Genomic DNA, 19,558 nt, shown 5'->3' with positions numbered 1-19,558 from the left:
TAGGGTTGAGTGGGTTAGGGTTAGGGTTGGGGTTAGGGTTAGGGTTAGGGTTAGGGTTAGGGTTGGGGTTAGGGTTAGGGTTAGGGTTAGGGTTAGGGTTGAGTGGGTTAGGGTTGGGGTTAGGGTTGAGTGGGTTAGGGTTGGGGTTAGGGTTAGGGTTGGGGTTAGGGTTGGGGTTAGGGTTAGGGTTGGGGTTAGGGTTGGGGTTAGGGTTAGGGTTGAGTGGGTTAGGGTTAGGGTTAGGGTTAGGGTTAGGGTTGGGGTTAGGGTTAGGGTTAGGGTTGGGGTTGGGGTTGGGGTCGGGGTCAGGTCCAGGGTGTGGGTTGGTTAAAGTGTTGATGAGGTTATCTTTAGTTATGTGGATAAATTTAAATGTGTCAGCCAGTGGTGAAATATGGTGGTTGCTGTGGGTGTTGTCCAGTGTATATTGTCGGATAGTGTGTGGAATAGATGTGGTGGGATGCTGGGGATGTGTGGGAGGTGGTTTCTAATGTAATTATTGAGTGTGGTGAGGTTGTGTTTTTGTATTTCCGTCAGATGTGGGGAGAAATTGATAAGGGGGATATAAATGTCGGTGTTGGGGAAGGTGGACTGAGCCAGTCGAAATAGTGTTCTCAGTTGTTTTATTGTTGTTTTTTTAACGTCTGTGTCTCTATTGTTTATGCCTATTGAAATTATTAGAATTTTGGTGTGTGGGCAGGTTGGGCTTTTTTCGACTGTTTTGATAAGGTGGTAAATTTTGGCTCCGGGGAATGAATCTACTTGTATGTTGGGTTGAGTGTATGGGGGGATGCGTTCCAGGTTGGAGTCGCCTATGATGACTATTGGTAGGTGTGTAGTGATGTGCCAGTCTTGGAGTTTCCGGGAGGGTTGTACTCTGTGGGAGGTGACCATGTGGTAAGGGGGGGAATAATGATGGGGGGGTGGAGTTGATGGCTGGTTGTGTGAGACGGGGGTGATGGTGCTACGGTGTGGGCTGGCGTGGGGCGGCCGGGCCGGACTGGGGAAAGCCTGTGATGTGGAAGCTTCAGAAAGGGTTTTTTCAGTCAAATTGACTTTAAGGCTAGGGTTAGTGTTAGGGTTAAGGTTAGGGTTAGGTTTAGGGTTAGGGTTGGGGTTAGGGTTAGGGTTAAGGCTAGGGTTACGGTTAGGGTTAGGGTTAGGGTTAAGGCTAGGGTTAGGTTTAGGGTTAGGGTTAGGGTTAGGGTTAGGGTTAGGGTTAGGGTTAGGGTTAAGGTTAGGGTTAGGGTTCAAATTATTTCTGAAGATTCTTCCTCAAGTGACAAAATATGAGGTCGAGCCGCGGTGGGGTCGGGCTCATGTCGGCCAGGGGTTTCGGAGGAGCTCAGGGGTCCTCCCGTGTCCAGCCGGTCCCCCAGGCCGTGGGAGGGTCCCCGGAGCCGGGCAGCGGGTCCTGGGGCCGCCCCCAAGGCTCTCTGGGTTCAAGAACCAGAGTGACAAAATATTAGGTGCCGGAGCAGTGACAAAATATTAGGTGCCCAAACTCTTTGAGGGACAAAAAATTAGGTCGCGATAAAGTTGTGCCAAGTCGAGCCCCGGTGGGGTCGGCCTCATGTCTTCCAGGGTTTTCACAGGAGCTCAGGGGTGCAAGTCACTGTGCTCTTTGCCCGGCCTGCCGCACGCCTCGGTCGGGCAGGCCAGGCGACCGAGTCCCCCTCATGGCCCCGGTCCCTCCCGTGTCCGGCCGGTCCCTCAGGCCGAGGGAGGGTCCCCGGAGCTGGACGTGGAAAAACCTTGTATCTGTAAAATAAATCAAACAGGAATAACAGGATTTATTTTTTGACTGTGCATTATATATGAGAATCTCCTCATCTTCTGTTGTCTATTAAATCCATAGACTTCAAGAGTTTTGCATTGTATTTTTTTAATGCAAGAGTTTAATATCCTTTAACTAAATTAAATCTTGTAATTAATAAGGGCAATGTACTGAATGGTTTTGTATGTTTTTGTTTGTCTGAAAAAATAATATACAAATGGTCGCTGGACGATGACGTCACAACATCCAATGTAGCTTTTGAGAGAGTTGTTGAGAGTGTTAATATAATATATATGCGGACTACCTTGGCGACGCTTTGCAAAATGAATATAATTTTCTGACAGTTAACTTTTTTTTAACTTATTACTTATTATTTATTTTTGCAGCCGAGTTTACCTTAGACGAAAACTATTCTTTGTGGGTTTAATAAAATGCAGTGCAGGTGTTGACCGCTAGATGTCACTCATATGTCGTCCTAGCAACATCTGTCACTCCATGTTTATTTTCCTTGTGTGATGTCATTTTTTTTTAAATATTAGGATTATTCAGTAAATTTATGGAGACGTCTGATGTCGGACTGAAAGCAAAAGTCGCCCATCTTCAGGTGCGTCACGTGACACAGGCAGGAATGTTTCTCACTGGTGCCGGTGAATATTTGCGTTCCATCAGATAAATGGTTCGACAACAGACGGCCTTCATCAGTACATCACTTCTCAGTTGTCAGCTGAGGCACTCGTGTCGTCTCAATTCCATCCACTTGCGAAGGTCTCTCTGAACAATACTCCAGGGCTGAGTGTGATGTCATGTGGAGTATGACCTCTGGTTGACCTCTGTTGACCTCAATGCTGAGAGAGCAGATTTTCAAACAGACAGGATTAAGTGGATTTTATAAGTGACGGATGTTGAATCGAACCTGTCGGAGGTTTTATACGTGACATTCCTTCTGTTAAACAAGACCAAACTTGCTTTGTGTTGAAAGAGCACGTTGCCTCAGGATTTGTCACTTTCCCAACCGTTCCTTGATGTGCGACTATTTTTACTCCGATCAGCAGACTGGCTGCAGTTCTGCACTAAAACTCCAGACAAATAACATTATGAATAGTCTTCTCTTGCTGAAACAGAGAGCCAGTGTTCACCAGTCCTCCTGCTCTGACACGAACAGGTCAAGCCAGATTTCAGAGCCCTCATCCTCACAGCAGAACAAATCTCTACGCTTGTCTCATGTGATCCCTCCCAAGTTTACAGCATCTGGACGTAAGGGAGGAGACTTCAGTTATAGGGAGGGAACCACCTGTCAAGTGGCTGTTGTGTCGGGGAAGTCGGAGCAGAGGCAGGACGGGAGTGAGTGTCGGTGAGCCGAGGGGACTCGCTGGATTAAGAGTGAAAATGGGGGGCACCATGAGTCAGAAGAGCGGCAAGAGAGCCAGCTCAAAGAGCCGGACCGACAGCACCACGTGAGTTTTATCGCCTGGGCGAGTCACTATGCTGCCAAGAACAAGATCGCCATCAGAGATTGAAGTCTAGTTTGACAAGGCTTCTTATTTTTTTTACATTATTTTCTTAAATATGTATAAAGTAGTTTAGCCAGATGAAATCACTTCAAACACCTCATCTACTCCTTCAGACTAGATCATATTTAGTGATATAAAGTGAAATGTAAGGTCGAAACATGACCTCCCTTTTACATTCAACACTGACATTTTGGATCATATTTAACTCTAACTAGAGAACAAATCTCTGGATTATGTTCCCTGCATTACACAGCATAACTATTGAAAGTAGAAAGGAGGAAAAATGAAATGTAAACAGCCCATTCTTACATAAAACACATTTAATTGAGATTATAATCGCGTGTAATGACTGCTCTACTACTATTACTGCTACATCTTAATTTCTTAGTGTGTTGTGTCTCAGACCAGCATTTTTTACAGCGGTCTGACTGTGGCCTTTCGTCAGTGCGCACTCCTGTGCAAATATTCGCACACCCTTCACATGAACCAGTGATCACTCGGAACACGAACGGCCAGCGTGTTTGCTTTGGCCCGTGTGCACACGAGGAAACCACCAGCGCGAGGATATGATTGAAGCTCCAGTTTATTGTTCAGCAAGGAATTTGGGAGCAGCGGGCCGCGCAGGTGCCGTGTGAGTCTGTTCAGCTGTCTCCACATGGTTCAGTCAATATTTGCTTGATGGTGAATCGTCATTTAGCCTCGGCCTTGTTTTTAATCTGTAAACAATCAACTCTTTCTGCATGACACACGAAACAAATGACAGGAAACACACCAGACTGCTACAGTAATGTACACTCCTGATGCTAACTGGCTCCACTGTCACAGTCCATGTTGGAGGTCTCCTCCACTTTGACCCAAGCCTGAGGCGACTGGTTCTTTTGAGGTTGAGGAAGCGGCGTGTCAGGCTGGCAGGCGTCCGCAAACCTCTCGCGAGCCTTGTCCCAGTTCTTCTGGGACTTGGTTTTGTTCAGAGAGGCATCATCGATGGACACGGCCGGAGCGGCTCCAAGACCTGACTGGGACTTCCTGATCTTCAGTTGAATCTGAACAACAAAGTCAAACAAATGAGCTGCCGATGGACAGGAACACGGGCGGACGATCAGGAGCCTCACAGGGTCTCTCATCCCGCTGCCTTCTTTGCCAAGTCCTTCTCCCTTCTTCCAGCCCATCTTCTCCAACATCTTCCTTCCTTTATTGACTTCACTGATTTCGCTTGGAGAGAACAAAAGATTGAGTCAGGATTCTCTCACGCTCAACCTCATGTAACATGGACACGACACTTACACGTGAACAGAAGCAGGAGCGTCATCCTGCTGGAAAACTCCTTCGCTGCCCACTGTCTGCCGCCGTGATTCCGCTCGGTCCTTGTATTTGGGGTTCTTCAAGCTTTTGGTCTCCTCCTTGGTCTGTTTACAGAGATAAGTCACTAAACCTGTCCAGAACAGAACCTGAATGACCAGAGGACATCATTACCTGCAGCCCATATTTGGCCTTCATCTGCTTCAGCTCCTTCTGCCTCAGTGCCTCCTTGTCCTCTTTGTTGAGAGCGGGACCTTGAGCAGGACACAGTGAGAAATCGCATGCTGATATTTTCACTTGACTTGTCGGCACCACATGGAAGACGTTCATCAGGACTCACCAGCTGGTTCCTCCCTCATGATCTTGTGCTTGCTGAGGTGAGCCATCACCTGTCCGGGTTCGCAGCCGTCACAGGTGTCGTTTCCTGTGTGGATGTGGAAGGACAGGACCGTCTCCCCCATCTTCACCTCGTCGCCGTGCATCAGTGCATGAGGATCACACTTTGTTTTGGGCTGCAAATGCACACCACAGTTAGACAACAAGCCAGACTCAACGAGCAGATGTTCGGCTGCCAGAAAGACCTGTAATATTCTGTTCCCGTTGATGACCGTTCCGTTCTGGCTGCCCTGGTCCACCAGCATGTAGCCCTGCTGATCCTGGTCGAAGTAAACCTCCGCATGGAACTGGCAGAACATTTAGCAAAATGTTTAGGAGCAAAAAAAGGACCTAAAGGACCTATACGGCTGCTTTTCTTTACCTTGCTGACGCCCATTTCTGGTATACGGATAGCATGGTCCATGTCCTTCTCCCTGTGAAAGAGGCAGCTGTTTGTGATGTTTGTGTGAAACCCATCATAGCACTACTATCTCTGCATTAAGTTTTTATTATTATTTTCCACTCAGTCACGGCTACAAACCTGCCGATGGTGGCGGCCGAGTCCGCTGTGATGATGAACAAGGAGCCGACCTGCAGCACAGGAGACCGGACCACAGTCACCCGGACGCAGGGCGGCCAGAAATCTGCCGGTGCAGAGAGACAGGGGAAGAATGAAGTTCTGACAGGTCAAAAGTGTCCAAGGACACGATGCCCGACTGAAAAAGGGACCGAGCTTGTAACTGCAGGTCCTCCCTCTCACCTGCTTGGATCTGAGTCTCCATCTCAGACTCCAGCTTTTCGACAGGAGGGGGGCTAGGAGAACGCGAGGGAGACGACACGCGCTCCTCGCGTTCAGAGCCAGTGATCTCACCCTCCTCAGGTTCACTGTTCCCCTCCGAGTCACTGCTCCTGGACGACTTGTGCTTCTTCCTCTTTGATTTCTTCCTTTTCTTTTTTGACCTGCGCTCACCCTTGTCATCACGCGAGCGGTGTTTCGATTTCTTACTTCTTGAAGAGGACCTGTCTCTTTCTGACCTCCGTTTGGAGTCGCGCTCGTGTCGATCCAGGTCCGGACTACGAGACCTTCGCTTTGATTTCCGACTTTCATCACTCTTCTTCAGCGAGGGCCTTTCAACCCAATCAAATTCCTCGTCCTCGCCATACGGTTTATCCGACCTTAGTTCCTGTCATCACAGTTAGTGATGAGAATGCAGCCACAGTGAGGATCACTGGCAGCAAGAATGTTGGCTTTAGATACCACATTTGTGCTCTCCACTCAACCTACGGTGACACCACCAGACTAAGCACTTTCTTTTTCGGCTACCTTTATCATTTACACATCAATATACAAACTTCCGGACGATGTGTATTACAGAACGGTTTTGGCAAGTGCAATGAAATTTTATGATTCTGAAGCGTGAATTCATCCAGAGAGTTGAACAGATCGAGTGCCATAACCTGTATCCAAATCTGCCTCTGAACCTCCAGACACTTGAAGTTCCCAATAGCTTAACACTGTCGGAAAATTAGCTTATGGTGAAGGAGCATCCAGGCAAAATGTGACTCCACCATTTGCTCTAAATCTGGGTGTGTTGCAGGTAGTTTTTACACCCTCAACAACTCACTTCATTTCACAGTGGCTTAGTCACTGAACAAAGTCTTCAGCAATTATTTCCTTTATGATCCTTGACTTGCTCATTGAGGTCACTGGTCTATTTTTAGCTACATCAAAAATGTCCACATTTAAATTTATTTTCAGACTAAAATTGACAGGCGTGTAGAGTTTTTGATTGGTGACATATATAGTCAGGCTTCACCAGACTCAAATTTCTACTATATATTGCCCTTATTGCACTTATTACTGGCCAATGTGCTGTTGGCACACACATGAATAAGTCTTTTCATTATGATAATATATGTTCCCTAATCTCAAGTGTTACCTTGGTGATGGTCCCAAGCAGTTGGTTACAAATCAATTAGTTGTTTAATTTATTTAAACAAAATGGCTGCACCAACTATATTATGTCCTTCATCCTTCCTTAAATCAAACTTCTAAAATCAGCAACAGATCAATCCTTTTTGTTCTAATGTTCTACTTACTACCTTCCTTGCCAGATTCACCAGTTTTATAATCCTCAACTCCAAAGCCCACTCACTGGATCGGAGCAAGCTTTGAGGACAGTAGTGGAGCGACAACATTGGTCGCAACGTTCACACTTCTCTAGTTGCATCATGCTTTTACTTAAAGGTTTTAGAGATTGCAATGAATAGGTACCTCTGAACGGAGAGTTTTTCTCATAAGAAGAAATCCTCATGTTTGCCAGAGCGCTAGTCATCTCTTGCACCTAAATGGGGAATAGTCTTTTTAGTCAATTTAACTGAAACAGGACAATTTAGAGGAGCTTGACTTAGGGAGTGAGAAATTAACCACAGCCATGTTTAAACTTCCTGTCTCGAGAAGGTACCTTAAAGCCAACATTCAGCCACCACCTAAGCATCTCCACAAATTCAACTGTTACCAACCTTCTTTCCACCTTTCTTCCACTTCCAGCTTTTCTTATCGAAACCCTTGTCTGTATTCTGTTCTTCAACAGGAACCTCAATTTTAGAGTGAAACTGGTAACGCCCACTTTCCGCATCGTAGTAGTAGTAAAAGCCGGTGTTGGCATCATAGTACAGCTGACTGGCCTTGAGGATCACAAAAACAAGGAGGGTCAGAAAACAGCCAGAGTACACAACGCGAGCCACAAAAAAAAAACCAACCGAGTCATAGTAGAAGCCAGTGCTGTGGTCATAGTACATTCCAGTTGTCTCATCAAAGATGAAGCCAGTCTGTGTCATGGCCTCCTCAGCTGTGGCTCTCAGCATGTCAGCAATAGAGCCACCATCACCCTCCTGGAAATAGACACAATTGCTTGTCATTTATTCTGCATTAAAGTACAGTAAAGCCAAAAGAACAAGCCATTTAACAGATTGAATATCTCCACCGATGTATCTTTTGGTACTCTACGTAACAATAAAGCACAAATTGCATAAAAAACTACAACATTTTTATTCAAAAAAACATGCCATTGAACATTATGGTTTATTCATGAGTTCTTTCAAACTTAAGCTATTTATAGATACAAGTAAATCAAACAAATCTTGAATAAAAAGGCTACCTCCACTGACACAGCCACACTGCTGGCAGGTTGGTCTGATTCCCCAGCAGCTGTTGTTGTTGTTGTTGTTGTTGTTGTTGTTTGAGGTTCTGCTGAATATTCTGACGTCCCATTCTCCTCAACAACGTCAGCACTTACAGCCACTGCTGCTGCTGATGATGTTGTTGTTGTTGTTGTTGTTGTCGTCGTTTCTGCTTCTAATGCAGTGCCTGCTGCCACTTCTGCCGCTGCTTGCGACGGGACTTCCTGGGTTTCAGCTGTTTCTGTGTTCTGATTGTATCCTCCATAGTAGTAGTTGTAATAGTCTGTAAAGTTCATCACTATTTTCAGACAAATATGCCTTGACAAAACAGCCTGTCCTTGGTAGGAAACAGATTTGTAACATACCAGCTTCCGTCCAAACATATTCGTCAGTTTGAGTTTCAGTGTCAACTTTTTCCTTGCTCCGCTTTTTCCACTCGTGAATTTCTGCACTAAGTCGGTCAACCTGAAGTGTCAACATTTTCAGATTAAATTAGTTGCTTAGAATAAAATGCAGTGTAGTCTGAGCACAACATTAGTCAAAGTTTTAAAACTAGATTTTTGTTTTGTTCATCAGTGTTTTACCATTCTTGCACTGACACAAATCTTGTCAATGTTGAACGTCACTGTTTAAACACGTTATGCGTTTAGAAACATTATGGAGCTACTGAAGAACACATTAGAACCCCCATTTTCCGCCCTGCCCAAGTGGAGCAGAATCAACAGGACCAAGAACTGAACTGCTTAAAATTGGACTTCATAGTTCCGCGCTAGCCAGAAATGTCTTTTAAATAGCATGCAAACAGAGATCAATGTAAACCTGCTCCAAAGACTCATCATCACACCATTACTTAGCAACTAGCAATGCTACCAGGGAAGAGGACCAGCTTGGCCCTTGTCAGCTCGACCTACACCCGTCATTGTGCCTGTTGTACACATGACACGGCAACAAATTTACCTCATTTGAAAGAAAATTCAAGGCCACTTTGCATTTAAGAATTCAGAAGAGCTGAGAAGAGGACCATGTTTAACAGGGAGAACAAAAGCAACTTTCATTGAACACTGTTCTGTGCAGTGATTGGCAACCAGCTCAATATGACTCTGTCTTCTTCAACTTCTTGTGAGGACATTTTGCTTTGTGTGAAACCATTCCCACAACTTTAAGTCTCCATTTGAGGATTAAAACTTCAAAATAACTGGGTCATTATTATTATGGGGTTGAGAGTGAAGGTTAAGGTCATTTAGGTTGCGGGTGAGAAGCTGGGGAAAACATTACGTCAAACGCGATTTCAGTTTCCCACCCTTTTGAGTGACATGTCTGACCTGCTGCCTCAAGTCTTCATTGAAGCTCTCGGTTGTCTTCTGCAGCCTCTCCGAGAGACTCAGCTGCTTCTGGAGCTTGCTCAATTCCGTCTGACACTCTTTCAGCTCCTCTTGCAAGGACTGCACTTTAAGACGAAGCTCTGTCATTTCACACACACCGCCTTTCTCACCATCTTCCGTCTCCATCTTTGCAAACTACAGGGAGAGGCTCAGAATGATTTTTTGTGATTGTGAAATACAAAAACTCGGAACCGTGTGTTATTTTTTACCGTTTCTTTCCTTCTCGCCCCGCTGTCCGACACCGCCCAGCCAGCACGTCTCTTGACCCGACCTGAAAGTTGAAAATAGACATCTTAAAACTATCCTGTTCCGCCGACTCACTGTGGAGCATGTTTTGTTGTGAGAATTAGACAGTTAGTTACACTTGAAACCACGACGATGTTTACAACACCATCCCGCTAGCGACCGCCATTTTATTAACTGATTACGTCACATCGGAAGTACTTCTTCTTCATGTTGAGCAGCTTTTATTCTACGTGATCGCCACCTGCCGACTGAAAACCTCACATCTTGCATGTAATATGTCAGATAGCAGCTGAAAGTCAATGAAACACGGCATGGAATTATTTGTATTTTGATATTTTTTTCAAACTATATATAATTTAATCTAAATATATATTTATCATTAAATAATCAGTCGGAAATTATTGAAAACATGACTTAAAAAAAGCAAACGTTCGAAAACAAAATTGTATTTTCTGTTCCCTGCCACACGATGTCCCTAAAACACAATAGTTCTGAGGAGCAACATGAAAAGATAACGCTCTCCTCTGCAGCGGTCACATGACCCAAGAAGTGTATCCTGTGTTTCAAACACTTTGTATTAAGTGAGAACTTACCACTGAATGCGTCTCAACGACTCTGTCTCTCAGTTCCCTTTTGACTCACTTCCTCCCCCCCTGCTTTCATTTTGATTTTGAGATTGTTGAAATTAAATCTGATGTTGATGAGTTGGATTAGCTCAAAGCAGATTGTCGGCTTCTTAAATTAATGTGCATCTCTACCATGTTTTGTCCCTCATGTTGTTGATGTAGTTTTAATGCAGATGTGTGACCTTTTGACCTGGTGTACACTGAACAGAATGGTGGTCATGGAAACCAGGTTGTGGCTGGATGTGAGTTACACCTGGAGGCTTTACACAAATGTATGTCAACCGTTGGCAAAGGCAGTTGTGAGTTTGGGTCACTTATGCAGAATTTCATAACAGTGGGAGTGTCTGTTTCTCTTCCTTCTAGCTGCTGCAACTTCTGTTTTCTCCTCCCACTGCTTGAAATGTGACCTTTTTTCGGTTGTTTAGATTTGGATGAGGCTTCAGGCTCTTGGGTCGGGCTTCTGGTGCCTGTTTTGGTAGCGCATTCAGTGTTGTTTTTGTTGAGTGGGCCACATAAGCACAGGGCAGCTTTTGTTTGTTGATGTCTCCCTTCTGTTGCTACACCTCTGTGTGTAAGTTATTCATGGCAAAAAAAAGAGCACTGATTATATTTTTGAGGAATGTATCATTATGTAACCCGCCTGCGGGACATGTCAGGTGTGTTGGGCAGTGAACTGACTTGCTAGTTTACTGGTCGTGAGTCACATCTGGTCGTCATCAGAGCTGATCTTCAGACGTCAATCAGAAAGACTTGATTAAGATAAGTGCCTCACTTTCTCTCCAGCCTCATGTTAGAGCATGAAATATTTGAGGGCACAGATGAATTCCAGCCTTTTTGGTCAGCCGTGGAAATACTGAGTCTGACGGAGACATGTGCTTCTCTTTGAAATTGGGTGGAGCCTGGCAGTAGCATGGCCCGTGCGGAAACACAAGGTGAACAATCCTTGACATGTGCAGACAGACCGACCACGCTGGTTCATATAAAGAGGATATACGAATACTGTATTGATTTTTTAAATGAAATATATATATATAACATACGTGCATGCTTTGTGTTTCTGGACAGTCCACCGATCCCCTCCAAATGATACACGAAGTCATTCTGATAATGACTGAACAACCAGAGAGAACAGAATGTAGTTACATAATCATTTTTTGTTATTATTATAATTATTATTGGTAGTAATAGTGTTATTATTATTATTAAAGTCATTCATTGCTCCCATTTCTCATCTTGGAATACTGGTCTAAGCAAATCTCTTCTATGTTTGTATCAAATTTATCTTCCATCTGCATCAACTTGGTTCACTTTTTGCCAGTTTCCAGGTAGATTATTGATGTTTACAATCCCTACTCGTTTGAAACAGCTAGTCAAACAAAAAAAGCTAAAATTGAACACTGTAATCTCAGCAGCCACATAATCTGGTTTTAAACGGCCTTTAAATTAGAATTGAAACAGATGTGAGCCGACCATACGCATTTCAAACTTGATTTTCACAGTCCTCTCCAACTCTCTCAACACCAAAAGTAGGGCACCAGTTGAGAGCGTGCATGCAAATAATATGAACACAAGGAAGAATTTTCCTTCTTCAAATGCATGCAAATGCATATTAAGATCGTTCAGGTTGTTTCGCTCAGTGAATACAAATGTCAGTCAGGTCAAACAGCATTTCATTTTCTTGCATACTACATAATATTTAGCTTCGGATCAGTCTCTCCGGAAAACCCAACAGACTTTTGATGGACTTTTTGTCTTTCATTTTGAGAAATTTGTCACTGGTCTCTTTGTATTCCTCTCCCTCCTGTTTTCATGTATCACTTGCCCTCATATTATTGTACATCTCAAGCGCTCTTGTGTCGTCTGAATGAGTTTGAGGGTTTCACCCCACTCAAGATACTGTACATAAATGAAGAGTGAAAACATTTAACCCAGTGCGACTACAACAAAGAGTGTTAAAGAGGCGGTAATGACAGTATTTAGTGCTTCAAGCTCTCCACATGTTCTTGGCTCAGGCAGGTAAACCACCTGAGTGGGCCAGCAGAACTGGTTCCTCGGGTCATGCATGCCTGGTGCCTTTAGAAGCTCTTCACTGTTTCACAGCCTGCAGGAGAAAAAGGGGGGCTTTCTCATGCAGCCTCGCATTCCTTTCCTCTTTCTGGGCTATAAAACCTGGGTCCCCAAGAGCCTGGCTCCTCCTCCTCCTCCTACACTGTTTGTGTTCTGGCACCTCATCTGCCTCGCGGCCAGAACGTACCATTTCAAAGCAGAGGGGAAGTCGTGCGTCTGAGGAGAGGAGAGCTGCTGTTGTGGTTACCACAGGCCACCCCGCCACCCCCACACGCCAGAGCTGTTGGACTGTTCTGAACGGTGGAAGGGTGAGGGTGGAGGGGACTCGGAAGAGGAGAGAAAGCGTTTGGTGAACCAGCTGATCAGAGCAGCGGCGACACTGGAGGACGTGGACAGACATGAGGATTCACTCTCGAGCCTGAAGAGGAAGAGAGGAAACGCTTCTGCCGTGGAAGGGACGGACATTTAAGATGTGACAACCCGTGACTGGATGAAAATCTGAGGCTTCACCGCAGGAAAAAAAAAAAAGAGTCCTTTAAAGGAGGCGTCCAGAGAAGCAGGAGGGATGTCTTGGTTGTCACCTGTGTCTTGGGCCAAGTGGACGTGGGACGTGGTCAGAGGTGGGGAGGAGGAGGAGGATGAAGAGGGACATCAGGAGAGACGAGCAGAAGAGGAGGATGAGGAGAGATCGCAAGGCGGCAGGCGAGTGGAGCTCCGTGTTCGGCAGGTCCAGGTTCATGTGTGTCGAGCACCTGATGAAGTCTGAAGGAAGGAGACAAGTGGTTGTCTGTCTAGATTTTCATCGACTTCATCGACATTTGTTTCGGTTAAGATCAGGGTTTGGTCCTCACGGAAGTGTTCAAACACTCGACTGAGCTCATGTGTCAAGTGCTTAGTGAGATGTTTGTACTCGTCAAGTTCCTGTTGGAAGGTGTTATCTCCTCATTGTTCTGGCGACAGAGCGCTGTTGACTCCACCACTGTGTGCTGAGAGCTGCCAATCACCAAGTAGATAACCCAAAACATTATTGATCACATCTTCCTGTGACCTGCGGCGATGAAATCAAGTCCATACCTTCCCTTTCACTTGCTGCTTTCTTTCAGATTTGAGCGGGTCAAAGTCAATAGCCTTTAATCTGTCGTCATGATCTACTGACATGGCACAGGAAGTGGGGACCAAGTTCCGCTTGCACTTTCTTGTGTGATTACATTACACTGTAATTACAATATATAACAGTTTCTATTGCCATTAAAATGTGTTGATTTAATCTTATATTTTTATAGTACTGTATAGTCTTTGAGTTGTTATTACAGTACAGTTGTGTCATAGTTTGGAATGGCATTCATCTAATTATTAATGAATTCCTCTGCATAAATTACTTCAAAATATATTTTTGGATGTTTCATCCTGCTAAAAAGTAGCCATAAGATTTATGTACACTGGAATTGTTACTGAATGTTACAGGTTACATTCTGGACTGTGGACCAAAGTTTAGTCTATATTTTGACCTGGAATGGTCACCAAAAGTCCACTCGAAATACCACTATTACTGTTTATTAGCAGTAAATAACCAGGTAATGAGCTTATTAATAGTTAATATCCAAAGTGTTACAATCCCCACTGCCACTGAATTAAGATCACAAGTGCTGTATAGGTTTAAATTGTATGATCAAGTGATTTAAGAAGATCTTATCGCTGGATAATATGATTGTGTTGCAGTAGTTTAAGAAAATGAATGTAACACACTGATATATAATATGATATTATTTTTTTAAAGGACAATTTTATTACTCATTTGTGGTACTTACCAGTAAAATACAGTAATATACCTGTTTCCTGTCATTCTATAGTTGTTCATTGTTCCACAGTAATGCATAATAGTTGCAGTATAATGCCAGGAGGGAACTGAAAGTGAGACTATTGAGTTGATGTCATCATTATCCTCACGGTCTCTTCCAGTAATCTGAAATATTGAGTAGTAACCGATGCTGTCTCTGGCCTCTTCAGCTCTGACTCAGACGGTCATTTTGGAACTCCTGAGGCAGCAACACCCATCCACGCCCCTGCAGTCGTTCCGGAGGAGCTGGAGAACAACAACTGTGACGCAGACCGGACAGGTGAGACCACTGCTGAGTAGACAACACGGCAAGAGTCCAGCCGCTGTCTCTAACACACGCACACAGTGCAGAGGAAACTTTCTCCTGAGCTGGAAAAATTTTGATGTCTTCATCAAGAGGCAGTTTTCATATAACTGGGAACAAATAGTAAATGATCATTTTAAAATGACCACCAGGTGCGAGGAATTTTGCACGTTATAAAAGGTGTCTGATGGCGTCTGAGTCGGTGGAGGGTTGAGCTGTGGGCTGAGTGTGGGAACAGCCTTCACTCTGGAATTCAGCAGGTTCAACAAAAGCTCAGGGTTGCCCTTCTTTGTGATGCTAACAGAGAGGTCAAGGGGAATAGAGGGGCTGAGTAATCTGGCTCTACGCCATGATGCACAACTTCAACTCTAATAATGTATTTCATTGATAACATTTTTATGCCATTTTCAAATAATCAGATTTTCAGATGCTAAAAATAACTTAACTTTAGCCTTAAATAACTGCAGCAAAACAGCATTCTTTGTGGAAAATAATTCGTATTTAATTAATGATGGAAATGGAAATAATTGAAATTAATTCCTCACATAATGTCACAGCGTTTTTTTCCAACGCTGTGGTGAAATGAATCCAAAATATTTGACCTGCATACATTTATTTATGCGCTTGTGGTTATGTCTCTATGCAAATGCAGGAGGAGAACTAGCATTGTTTCCTGTTGACTCTGCTGGTGGATAGTGTGGATGACAGATGAGGTGCATGTTCGGTCGCGAAGGTATTTTTAAAACAGACTGCACTGTAGTTATGTGACTTGGAGTAGGTAACAAGCCCAGCAGGCTGTTTGACTCCTAGCAACATAATACGGCAAAATATGTCAGTGTGCCAGACCTGCGGAAATATGTTGATGTTCCTCAGAAGATAATCACCACAGCAGCTGTTCCGATTTTTTTAATTCATCAAAGCCATTCTCAGTAGAGTAGCGAAGGCCCTGCAAGGAAGACGTCTCCATGGCAACGGCAGAGTTCTGAGAAGGCTAGTAACCCAGCCATCATCGGACCAATCAGATGCCTGCTAGTTCAGAGCAGAGAATTTAGATTTGATTAGTTATTGTTCCCACGGTGGTGAGTTGTTATGGCAGCAAAGCAACATTGAAGACATTGGTGATCGTGCTCAAGGTCATTGAGCTTGAATAGTAATTCAGATTTTTGCATCTTTGTGTTCAGATGTGGAGCAAGACGAGCAGCTGATAGTGACAGCTTTAACTGAAGAGCCCCAGCGTTTGGTGTTCCACGACATGGGTCAGGACGAACCTGCGGATCCCCGGGGTGACCCGCTTGAATTGAGTGTTCAGAACCAGGGAGAGGAACAGACAGTAAACCTCTGTGAGCCTGTGGACGCCGAGCCAGCTGGGGAAGCGATGACAACAGCACCAGAGGTTGCAGACAACAAAGTTCCGACCGCAGAGCCACCACACAGAACACCTTCCAGCATAGCTACAGAACCCACCTCGGATCCTGCACCAGCACCTGCTCCAGAAAGTGACTCAATTCAAAGTGACCAACCTCCGGTGGAGCCAGTGGAAGAACTCCTGGAGGAGAAGCCTGTTGTTACCTCAGAACAAAACGTCAAGGGACCGAAAACAAGTAAACCCAAACCACCTCTCTTGGATATAAAGTCCGCTGTGGATGAAGCTGCCCCTATTGAGGAGCAAGAGATCCCTCTCCCTAAAGCTACGTACAACTTTGACTTAGACCACCTGGATGACAGTTTTAATCCATTCACCAGCGGGGGATCCAAAATCCCAAACTCCCCACCGCCGTGCAACTCCAGTTCGTTCACAAGGCCGGAGCCAATAGGGGGTGCTGTTACCCCCTCCGAAGACAATCAATCCGCACTATCAGCAGGTTCGATTCCTGAGGCTAAACCTGTGTTGCTGGAGTTTGGTCTGGATGAGGGGCCAGCTAGCAAACCTCCTCCCAGAAAATTAGGAGGTAAAAAGACTGTCAGCAAGTTCTCCGTGAAAAAGCAGAAACCCAAGGTTTCAGATTATGGCGGCAAATCTGGGCCAGCGGTTTCCGAAACACCTCCCACAGTGGAACCAGAACGAGCACCAGAGTCAGGCCCTGAAGTCTCAACTTCAGACGGTTCTCTACCTCAGAACCTGGATGATGTTCCTATCCCCAAAGCAGGGACGTACAACTTTGATCCCAGTCAGTGGGATGACCCCAACTTTAACCCCTTCGGGAGCAACAGCAAGATGAGCAGTTCTCCAGTGCTCCCTAAAGGTTCCTACAGTTTTGACCCAGACAATTTTGATGATTCCATGGACCCCTTTAAATCATCCAAAACACTGAGTATGAGTGAATCGCCGGCTGCTTCTGCTCCGCCAAAGGCGGAGGGCAAGAAAACGGTAGAGCGGAAACCTCGGCAGATTCCCAAGAAGAGCAAAGAGAGGACGACCAAGTGAGTTTCAGCCATGTGTTTGTGATTTTCCTGTCTGAATGTGCAATTTCAAGCCAAAACGTTACGAGCACCAGTAATCAAAAGGTGAAGGCGCTCCTCACCGCACTCACTCGCCTGGTTGGAATTACTCACATCTGCTAGTGGTGGAGATTCAAACCAGCCGTGCTTTGTTAATATGCCAGGCACTTCACACTGGATACTGGTCACTGTGCAAGTCATAAACAGGTTATATATATAGTCTCCTCGAAGAGCGGGCAGCTGCCACGGTTTGACTTGACTCGACTCGTCTCGTATTGATCAAACTTATCTGCTGGGCTTCTTTCTCTTCCCACCATCCTTTCCATCTTGTCTCTTGCTGCCTCCACGTCATCCATCATTTCCCTTGTATGTTATCTGAACCCCACCTCCCTTTTTTGCTTGCTTCTTTTGGCCTCAGGACATCTGAACAAGCCAAGCTTCTGTGTTTTCTGTTGTAAGTACTCTGAACTATCGATGCTCTTTCCCTCATGCACGGGCTTTTCTGACACACTCATTCAGTGTCGTATGTTGGACACAAACCTGCTGTAAAGAGACGTGTGAGTGGAGGAAGTTGCTTCATCATCAGCCTTTCAGGTTGCCTCATGACCTCCCTTTGTTCATATGATGCTGTAAAAATAGCCATGACTAATGCAAATATATGTATTGTCATGTAATGCTGCTCTTAAATGAATGTGCATGTGGTTTGTTTTCCAGGAATCCGTGTAAAGCGGAGAAGTTTGATGAATGCCAGCCTGCTGCGTCTGACGTGTGCAGTCAGGTAATATGAGTGTGAGAGTGTGGGATTGGTGACTGTTGAATAATGGACATAGCAGTGCCACTGACATGGGGCACACGAACCCTCACATGCCTTTACTGTTTCAGCAGTGGCATGTCCCCATGTTGCCTTTGTGATGTAAGAGACATGCAGCGAGGGAGCTTGAAATGGACAGTGACATTTCATCACGTGTTAAGTGTTTTGGAAATAACAGCTAGTTTGTGTTCTACTCTGAAGTGCTGAACTGGTTCAAAATCAAATAAGAATTGTAGAACCGTGGGAACAAATGGCCCAGCATGCTAGTCGGGTGTTTGTATGGTTGCTTTCAGGAACATAAAGTATTATAAGAACTAAAATGTCCAGTTGTGGATTGTGGAGATTCAAATGGCACAAAGAAAACACCTTAAATAACTGGGAACTGGGAGCACAGCCTTGAACAAACCATAAAGTTGACATTAGACATTATGCCAGCGCTGTGATGTTTGGGTCACATTTGAATGATGATATGAGGCCTAATTTTATTTTATTTTTTAAAATTTGTTTTTTTTATTTTGTTAGTCACAAGATAGTGATAGTTGTATAAGGTCTAAAGAATGCTATTTTAAAATATAAACACAAGGTCAGTAAGAATAATGATCAATATAAATATATATATGCTTTTATTATTGTTTATTTTAGATTTATGATCACCATGTTGTTGAATGTGCCGTATGGAAACGTCACGCCATTATGTAACGCATATGTTGACTCAGATGTACTACAAACAGTTTTGATGATGACATAACTGCAACAGCATTTCACCTACTGAAGAAGTACTCATATCTCATGTACATGTATTGAAATAAACAGTGTTTAATAAATGTCACAACCAGCATCTCAATAAGAAGTCAGACAAGCTAGGCTAAGAAGGCTTAATGTAATGTGTTTTTCTTTTGTTTGTTTTTTGAATGAATATAGTTTTCAATTCTATGTTCTCAGGTGGAGGATAATGTAGTGGTTCAAACCCCAGAGATTACTCAACAAATTCATCATGCCACTGATGAGGAGAAGCTGGCCTCCACTGGCATCATGGCTCCAACAGCAGACTATGAGGAGGAGAAGGAGGAGACTCTTAAAGAGTCTCTGAAGTCAACTGGCAATAAACAGCAAATCTCCAAGGCCATTCGTAAGTCTGCTTATTTTCTACTGCGAGCGAGAGAGATACTTACATAGTTATTGTTAGTTATATATAACTGAAGAGCACAACACAAATGACATACATGCAAATGCTTGTCATTTTTTCTGCCTTCAAACTATTCTCTTTTAGTGTTATTAACCAAATTTATATTTTTCCAAGCTCCTGAGAAGACAACAGCGCCCTCGGAGGTCACCTGCAGTCTGAAAGACGATACAGTGAGTGATGATGAGCAGACATTTATGAGCCTCATATACACTCTTCCACTGCTGACCAGCGGGGTGAATCACTCTCATCATGAGGGTCAGTGGGTGCGATATTTTAGTCAGCAAAGGATTTGAGCCAGACACCCAAATTGGGATAACTAGCGCAGAGAAGAGCGCTGAAGACAGAACTTATCTAAAGTAGGGAAAAGCAGTGGACCAGAGAGTGGGTCAGAGCTTGGTATTATATAGTGAGACTGAAGGCTCTCAGTGGGTCAGGCTCCTCAGACAAGCTGGCCAAGAGTTAAAATGCTCTAAAGGTTGAGGGAAATCCCTGGTTATGACCTCATGACTTGTTGA

General features: G+C 44.4%; 2 protein-coding genes across 5 annotated transcripts in view; one reads left to right on the top strand and one right to left on the bottom strand.

Moving 5' to 3' along the window:
• The window catches only part of LOC128760068 (transforming acidic coiled-coil-containing protein 1-like), a 30,040-nt gene that overhangs the window by 6,714 nt on the left and 3,768 nt on the right, over window positions 1-19,558 (top strand). Inside the window, exons 1-7 of one of the 4 annotated variants that reach the window (XM_053867038.1) lie at window positions 2,986-3,231; window positions 14,474-14,583; window positions 15,789-17,028; window positions 17,465-17,500; window positions 17,761-17,824; window positions 18,800-18,986; window positions 19,158-19,213. In XM_053867038.1, coding sequence (XP_053723013.1) covers window positions 3,164-3,231; window positions 14,474-14,583; window positions 15,789-17,028; window positions 17,465-17,500; window positions 17,761-17,824; window positions 18,800-18,986; window positions 19,158-19,213 — 1,761 coding nt within the window. In that variant the 5' untranslated portion in view covers window positions 2,986-3,163. Of the gene's footprint in view, window positions 1-2,985; window positions 3,232-12,460; window positions 13,169-14,473; window positions 14,584-15,788; window positions 17,029-17,464; window positions 17,501-17,760; window positions 17,825-18,799; window positions 18,987-19,157; window positions 19,214-19,558 lie in introns of those variants that run through there. The other 3 variants (XM_053867036.1, XM_053867039.1, XM_053867037.1) reach the window with 3 other exon arrangements.
• Window positions 3,591-9,952, bottom strand: aggf1 (angiogenic factor with G patch and FHA domains 1). The gene is made up of 16 exons (XM_053867040.1): window positions 9,890-9,952; window positions 9,737-9,798; window positions 9,468-9,662; window positions 8,511-8,610; window positions 8,124-8,428; window positions 7,726-7,857; window positions 7,486-7,650; window positions 5,723-6,146; window positions 5,504-5,606; window positions 5,345-5,396; window positions 5,169-5,270; window positions 4,928-5,099; window positions 4,762-4,841; window positions 4,573-4,694; window positions 4,401-4,500; window positions 3,591-4,331 (listed from the first exon to the last, which is right to left on the bottom strand). Exons 3-16 carry the CDS (start codon window positions 9,651-9,653, stop codon window positions 4,092-4,094), a joined length of 2,283 nt encoding a protein of 760 aa, XP_053723015.1. The 5' UTR covers window positions 9,654-9,662; window positions 9,737-9,798; window positions 9,890-9,952; the 3' UTR covers window positions 3,591-4,091.

The sequence above is a fragment of the Synchiropus splendidus genome, chromosome 6, assembly GCF_027744825.2.
Source record: "Synchiropus splendidus isolate RoL2022-P1 chromosome 6, RoL_Sspl_1.0, whole genome shotgun sequence".
Taxonomy (NCBI): domain Eukaryota; kingdom Metazoa; phylum Chordata; class Actinopteri; order Syngnathiformes; family Callionymidae; genus Synchiropus; species Synchiropus splendidus.
This window is presented reverse-complemented; position numbering and strand designations above follow the sequence as displayed.

What these genes read in the sequence shown, in the direction of transcription:
- aggf1 (XM_053867040.1), bottom strand. Translation starts at nt 9,653, where the DNA reads ATGGAGACGGAAGATGGTGAGAAAGGCGGTGTGTGTGAAATGACAGAG. An exon ending in GGAAGAAAGGTGGAAAGAAG is followed by an intron (nt 6,147 to 7,485) that starts GTTGGTAACAGT and finishes CTGTGATGACAG; the next exon opens with GAACTAAGGTCGGATAAACC. An exon ending in ACGGGAACAGAATATTACAG is followed by an intron (nt 5,100 to 5,168) that starts GTCTTTCTGGCA and finishes GTGCATTTGCAG; the next exon opens with CCCAAAACAAAGTGTGATCC.